Source organism: Punctularia strigosozonata, assembly GCF_000264995.1.
Source record: "Punctularia strigosozonata HHB-11173 SS5 unplaced genomic scaffold PUNSTscaffold_7, whole genome shotgun sequence".
NCBI lineage: Eukaryota > Fungi > Basidiomycota > Agaricomycetes > Corticiales > Punctulariaceae > Punctularia > Punctularia strigosozonata.
In genome coordinates, this window is record NW_006767439.1 from 235,546 (window position 1) to 242,846 (window position 7,301).

Sequence of the window (7,301 nt, forward strand, 5' to 3'; positions counted from 1 at the left end):
TTGACTGAACGTCAACAATCGCATCGTGGATGCAGTAACTTACTAAACGTTCGTGTTCACAAGTTCGGACGCAAAGCCGACGATAGGCTCTTCTTTGGCTGCGATCGCGAGTCATGGCGCATGAAATCTTCGACACTGGGCTTGCCCCTCCTATTCACCTACCTCCCCGTCTGATCTATCTCTACCCTGTTTGCGAGGATATTGAACGTCCTCAACATGATCGCCACAATGACGACGCCGTCCATCCAAAACCAGGAGAGTACCATGGGCTCGACTGTGCCGCCCTTCACCCCGCACGCGATCTCCGTTTCTCTGCCCACCTGGAGGGACAACGTTGACTACGAAGAAGGCGCGAAGAGAGTCACTGATGCTATGGTCACTGGTTATCCTCGGTTCTTCATCCACAAGAGCATTCAGAAGGTACGTTATGCAGCCCTCACTCAGGGACTTGTTTCAATGAACGCGTCTTGGTTGTCACCGTCATAGCTAGCCTCAATATGTGAGCAGAAGTTCGGAGTGAACGGCGAAAAGTCCTTGCTTTGCGCTACACGCCAGAATGCCAACTACTGCAGGACGTTCATGGTCGACCAGAGCACGAAGATCCAGGGATCCCCCGTCACCGTCCGCCTCGTCCAGTTCTCGATCCAGGCTGAAGACCAAGCGCAAAATGTCGCATCCTCATCCACCCCCCAGTCAATCGATTTGCACATCGTCCTCTTTCCCGCGGATGCGTGGTCATTCGCCAAGGCTTTCTGGCAGCACACCGGCATGGGCGTCTCTAGCAGACTGGCGGACCGCTGCCTGACCATACTCGCCGCCAACGAGAGCGTACGCTCGCCCCCGACGTCGCCCACCGTTCCTCGCCCACCATTCAAAGCCAGTAACAGGCATTACTCTACCAAACCATCGCTCGCGCCTACGCCATCCCCTCCCGCAACTCAGACAAAAGCCGATGAAGCGTTTACCGGCGACGAGGTCACCTACCTTGAGGAGCGCTACGGACGCAACATGCCCTTGTCCTACGCGGCAGCTGCGAAGCGAGCCCTCCGCCGTCGTATAGCAGGCGTCCTAGTGGACGACAGAATACACGAGTCTCCCAGTGGTCCTTATGCTGGCGGAGATGATGTTCAGCTGGGACCTAGTACCCGTGGCATCAAGAACATCTCGGAGGACGACGTATTTCTCTTTCCAACTGGTATGACGGCTATATGGCATGCGCATCAGCTCGCGTTGGCCACAGGGCCTTCCGCCAAGAGCGTGTGTTTTGGGTAAGCGTACTATATAGTCAGTCCTGACGCATTTCCAACGTCCGTATAGGTTCCCGTATACGGATACGCTGAAGATCCTCCAGAAGTGGGGTCCTGGCTGCCACTTTTACGGCCATGGGCTCGACTCGGACCTGGACGACCTCGAGAAGCTACTCGAACAGGAGTCAGCGCAAACCTCGAATCCCGTGCTCTCAATGTTCACTGAGTTCCCGTCAAATCCTCTGTTGCGGTCGGCGGATCTCCCCCGTATTCGTGCTCTCGCCGACAAGTACAACTTCCTCCTTGTCGTGGACGAGACCATAGGAAACTTTGTGAACGTTGAGGTGTTGCGGTATGCAGACATCGTCGTGAGTAGTCTATCGAAGGTTTTCAGCGGCGACGCGAACGTCATGGGCGGCAGGTATGAGGTTACGCGTGTAGCATCCCGTATGCTGCTGATCGCTCCTCCAGTCTGGTCTTGAACCCGCAAGGGCCGCACTACACTAAACTGAAAGCCCACGCGACATCGCACTTCGAGGATTTCTACTTCGACGAAGATGCGATCTTCATGGAACGCAATTCCCGCAACTTCAGGCAGCGTATTCACGCCATCGATAAAAACACGGAGGCCGTCTGCGATTTCCTGCGCTCGCGATCCGTGGCCGGAGGGGTCCCCACCGCGGCGATAAAGGACGTGTTCTATCCCAAATGGTCCACGCCGGAGCACTACGAACGCTGCCGTATCAAAGGTTACGTAGACGACGACGGGAACAAGCGCGACGGCGGCTACGGCGGTTTGTTCTCTCTCACGTTTGCGTCTATCGAGGCCTCTAGGGCGTTCTTCGACAACCTGGCGGTGTTCAAGGGCCCCAGCCTCGGGACGAACTTCACGCTCGCGTGCCCGTACACCGTGCTCGCGCACTACGCGGAGATGGACTGGGCGCTGCAGTTCGGGGTGGAGGAGGGGTTGGTGCGCGTTAGCGTCGGACTGGAGGATACGGAGGAATTGTTGGGCAAGTTCCAGGCTGCCCTAGTTGCGGCCGAAGCTGTTCGTACCTGAGCCTGCGAATGATGGAGACAGCAGGCCGTCGGTCCAACCCGTTTACGTTCATCTTGGATATCAAAGCTACCGTTCAAGCACACGCACCGAGCCATGGCTAGTTTCATCCAATATCGATGCCTTCGTTCATCCGAGGGATACTCTTAGCCTCTGCCGCTAGTAATAAAAGTGCCTAGCCCAGATTCTGCTTGTCGTCGACTGCAGATGCCAGTGCACCAACTGTGCACGAGTGATTGTAAGCAGCTTGATACGGGTCACGCGCGTTGCGTGGAGGATGCCATTGGAATTACCTTTGGCTCGTACCGCTCTTCCTCTTTTGAGCTGGTTCGGATCTGCTCTTCTTGTTGTTCTCTGCGCGGTCCGCGTGTTATCCCCTTGTTGTACGTGTACAGATCGGTCAATGCACGAGGTGACGAGTCGTTCTGCCGAGGCGATGGAGTCCGTCTGCGTTATCAGATAAAACCCGAGGGCGGCTATCATCGCCTCTCGTTCACTGAATTCACCGCCGCCTGAGCTCCCAGAACCAAACGTGCGTTGCCTCATCTACGCTGCGGTGGAAGATGCGCCCCGAGTGGTCACGTCCTCACCGTTATGTTTGTACAGGAATACTGGCCCGAGCCTCCAAGTGACGATTACGAAGCCCCTATTTCGCTCGCCCAATCAGCGACCATAGCACAGCTTACGGGACATGTGAGTACCGTGTCCTTTGCAAGCAACCTTGCTTGTCTGTCGAAATATATATTGACACCCGCCCGAACGCACCCATTCAGAGCTTTGCCGAGTCCCACACACCATGGCTCTTGAGGCTCTCATGCTGCCGTTCGGCCACTCCAAGAGCGGCATTCCCCACCATGCCACACCCTCTCGACTATCAACCGCGACCTCCATAAACCCACAGCGAGTGTTGCTGTCTTCCCGCACGCAGATAGATCGATTTGACGGTGGTCTCTCCGGAATAGCAGGTACGTGGCATACCACGATTATTCTCGAGAACGCGGATGTTCATTGACATCTCACTGCAGGCGCCCGGGAGATCATCCGCGACATTTCCTCGCGGCGAACCGTCACGAAACTCGTCCTGGGGCACAATGATCTTGGCGATGACGGAACAGTACTGCTGTTTACATTCTTGAACTCGTCAAGTTCTCGGTCAGGGCCCATATATAAGCAGACTATCACGGAGATCAACCTGAACGGGAATGCTATCGGCAACAAGGGCCTACAGGCTATCACACAATACCTCGAAGATAACTCCGCCTTGAAGGAGTTGACCTTACAGAACGTGTGTTGAACTTGCGCACATGTTATATGCTCACTGTGCTCATCGCCTCCTCGCAGAACAATTTCACCGGGGACGCCGAGACGCTGGAGTCGTTTGCCTCTGCTCTTAATCGCTCACAAGTCCGTTTCCTGTCCCTAACCTCCAATCCGCTCACGATACCCCACGACTCTACCCGTCCGTGCCCTGTATTCGCCTCGTCGTTCCTCGCGAAACTCGATGCACCCTCCCTTCACGAACTCCACCTCTCCGCGCTTGGTCTACCCCGCTCCGCTGTTCCATATCTCGTCGACTACCTTACTTCCGCCGAGCGCTGCCGCCTTCACACCTTCAAGTGCAACGGGAACGGTCTCGGTATCCGCGGCATGACCAAGATCATCCGTGGTATTGGAGAATGGAGAAAGGGCCAGAATTTCCGTCTGTTGAAGATCGAAATGTACGCGAACCGTGCGCCGGGACCAGACGAAGATGTGGAAGAGGAAGCCGAGGAGGAGGGGGACGGAGACGACAGAAGCTACGATGTACGATGGAAAGAGCTAGAGCAAGAGCTGAAGGCCACCCTGCAACGGAACGGGCATCTCCAGCGAGCCGTGCAGCAGCAGGCCCTCGAGTTACTGCATCACTCCAGGCCGATGCTCCTGAAGTCGACTAAAGCAGACATGTTACCCCGACCGTCGAACACCCCACAACCAAGGTCGTTGCCCATCGAACTTCGCCTTCACATACTATCCCACCTGGCACCCGACCTATCCGCACGTCAGCGCATCCGGATTTACGACTACGCCAGCTCGCCCGAAACGCTGCCCGATGTCCCTCGCGTCGGCAGCGGCACTTTGTCGAGCTCGAACTGCATACCCGACCCGGGAAGCTTTCCGCTCGGTGCTGCGGGCACAGGCGGATCGCATCACCTCATCAGCCCGGGGCCTGGGTCGCTCCTCTCAGGGACGATTGGTAGCAAAATCTGGGATCTCGGCGCAGGCCATGGCGCCTTCACCGGCTGTGCGAACGGCCGATGCATGGGCGCGGGGAACAGCGTTCTGTGCCGCAGGGAGCAACAACGGGTGAGGTGGCTGGAGGATGTAGGATGCGCCGCATTCGAGCTCTGAGTTTGCTACATGGCCGTTTCTCTGGATCTGCTGTACCTGCTGTACCTTGCATTCTCAAGTTTACTCATCGGCCGTCTCCTTCAGGAAGTTATTCTTGGATCACTTTCTATTCTTGGATCACTTACTACACTGTATATCAATGATAGGGGGTATGGTATGGTATGGTATTACCCGGCACGGTCCCAAAAGCGGAACGCCGGTCGCCGCACAGATTTGCGCGGGTGGCACGCCTGCAATCAGTGAGCCGAAGCCGACGCACCGCTCCGACGCAGGCGTTAAGCTAAGTTACAGTACATGCAATATAACAGCTACTACATTTAATTGTAACACCCCTCAGATTCATAACCAGCTCTTGCACGTCGTATCTGCATTAGACTGACTGCAAAACATGGATCCTCTCCTTTGCTCAAGTACGAACGCACGGTGCACACTGCAAGATACCGACGGATGAATAATTACGATCGAAGCCAGGTGCTTCACCTAGGGTCATTCTCCGTGGTCCTCGCGTGATCACGCTGGACTTCCCGCTTCAGTCCTCCGAGCTCGAGTCCGAAGGCCAGGGGGTCGCATCGTAACAACACCAACAGGGGAAACTCAGTCTGCTACATAACCTATTACCTGAGTATTGCCCGTACCAAGCAGCTAGCAACTACTGCCTCATATTCATATTCTTGTGGGGGCTCTGTCGCGATCAGGAGAGGCAAAACGTCGGGCATCGCCTCCGACAGGTTATCAAATACACCCTCGCTTCTCACCACCTCCGAAATGATGGCTGGTAATCGTCTCGCCATGGCTCCGTTCCGTTTCAATAATTATAGGGGTGTGCCATCCAGGCCCGGGGGCCTTATGCCTCGCTAATAGTCTCGGTTTCACCTGACGCGTTCTGCGCCGCCCCCTGGTCGTTTGTCCTGCTTGTCCTCGCCTTGAGAGCTTCACAATGCCGGTGTACAATTTCACTGGTGCGTGGTTCGTTGACTCAAGAGTTGCGTTTCACAACGGACAATCTTAAACAGTTGACGATTCGAGTCCTATCATCACTTACGCCCCGGCTGGTGCTTGGTCGGACTCAAGTACGGCCGATTCCAAGCTCGACCAGTATGCCAATTCTACATTCCATGCGACGAACGTATCCGTGAGTTTCCTTTCGTTGTGACGCGTTTTGCGACGTGCCTCATCGTAGTGCACTGTTGCAGGGCGCCACGGCCTCCTTCTCCTTCACCGGGACCGCGTTCTATCTGTACGGTGCAAAACGCGCGAATCACGTACGTTGCCTTCCTCCAGTAGCCGGTGCACGCCATTGAGTGGCATGCAGGACGAGTACACCGTCACCGTGGACGGGAGCGCAGCGATAGCCAACGGCTTCAATGCCACAGACGACTTCCAGACGCTCTTGTGGTCGGCGACGGACCTGGAGAATGAGCAGCACCAGGTCGTACTTACTGATACCAGCACGCGGAGCGATCGCCCATATGTGGACATCGATTTCGTCGTGTTCACCCTTGGAGACGGGCACCCCGAGTCAGTGCAAGCGACACACACAAACACTCCGGTTTTCTCACCACTATCGTCGCAGAACTCCATTTCAGGACACGACTTTGGACGATACGGCGTGGACGAATATCACCTATGGAGATGGGTGGGAAACGGGCTCGAATGGGCTTAATAACGACTACTACAACGGCACTTTCCAGTACGTATCCTTTCATATCGCGATCCTATATTGGATTTTCATCGGTGTTGCCGCAGCGACACGAAGACCCAAGGCGCTGCAGCCCGAATCACGTTCTTCGGTAGGCCGCTGTCTCTCTTCTCGCTGATCCAAATGACTCAGATCGTCCAGGCGAATGCATATACCTTTACGGCGCGACAAGCTCGAATCACGGAAACTATAGCGTCGCTATCGATGGGGGCGCACCCACTTCCTTAACCGGTTACACGGGGACTCCTACAGATCCTGGGACCATATTCCGTCCTCAAACGTTACTCGTACGCCCTTTCTAGCCTGCTTTTTTGGTCATAAGATAGAATAAACATGTTCTGGCCTCTGCAGTTCTTCGCCAGTGGTCTCGCGCACGACACACATACTCTAGAGTTGACCAATACGGATACGAGCGGCGCTTACCTGGATTTCGATCGGCTAGTGACGACAACGTGGACCGTAGCTACTAACGCTTCCAGCTCTGCTACGGTGTCATGAACGCTTAGTAATGACACGCAGAATAGAGTAGAACCTTGTAGAAGGCGCTGGAATGCGCCTGAAGGTTCTAGGACTTGTAGTGACTCAGGTTATGACTCGACTGTGACTCATAAGGAACATTGTAGAATAGTATAGAACGTTATGGTAGGTACTGGAAGGTTCTAGTACAGTACCTGTATAGTAGTATATAAGACGCTAGCTGAAGTCGATGGACTTCAGCTCGTCCATTTGTTATACACGCCCTTAGCGCCATAACGATTGACGGCTCGGTTACGGCCTTTTAGACTTAAGACTAAGACACCGCTACCTACACAAGAACGACACTCGACCTAGTGCGCCTAGAGTCTTAACTCTCACGCCTAAGTCACACGACACAGCCTAGACGACAACGACAGACTTTACGCCAAGTCTA

The 7,301-nt window shown here is 55.0% G+C and overlaps 3 protein-coding genes across 3 annotated transcripts; all 3 read left to right on the forward strand.

The window, feature by feature from the left end:
• Positions 1-264: 264 nt before the first annotated feature.
• PUNSTDRAFT_69067 (PLP-dependent transferase) lies at positions 265-2,307 on the forward strand (the record flags this gene model as incomplete). The annotated part of the gene is made up of 4 exons (XM_007384090.1): positions 265-420; positions 487-1,268; positions 1,318-1,668; positions 1,719-2,307. The coding sequence occupies 4 exons, from the start codon at positions 265-267 to the stop codon at positions 2,305-2,307; spliced, it is 1,878 nt and encodes a 625-aa protein (XP_007384152.1).
• Positions 2,308-3,078: 771 nt separating this feature from the next.
• On the forward strand, positions 3,079-4,893 carry PUNSTDRAFT_126344 (uncharacterized protein). Its single transcript, XM_007384091.1, has 3 exons — positions 3,079-3,269; positions 3,330-3,589; positions 3,646-4,893. Exons 1-3 carry the CDS (start codon positions 3,101-3,103, stop codon positions 4,690-4,692), a joined length of 1,476 nt encoding a protein of 491 aa, XP_007384153.1. The 5' UTR covers positions 3,079-3,100; the 3' UTR covers positions 4,693-4,893.
• Positions 4,894-5,478: 585 nt separating this feature from the next.
• On the forward strand, positions 5,479-7,115 carry PUNSTDRAFT_52662 (uncharacterized protein). Its single transcript, XM_007384092.1, has 8 exons — positions 5,479-5,651; positions 5,706-5,824; positions 5,886-5,954; positions 6,005-6,210; positions 6,266-6,382; positions 6,439-6,482; positions 6,533-6,678; positions 6,743-7,115. The coding sequence occupies exons 1-8, from the start codon at positions 5,630-5,632 to the stop codon at positions 6,887-6,889; spliced, it is 870 nt and encodes a 289-aa protein (XP_007384154.1). The 5' UTR covers positions 5,479-5,629; the 3' UTR covers positions 6,890-7,115.
• The last annotated feature ends 186 nt before the right edge of the window (positions 7,116-7,301 follow it).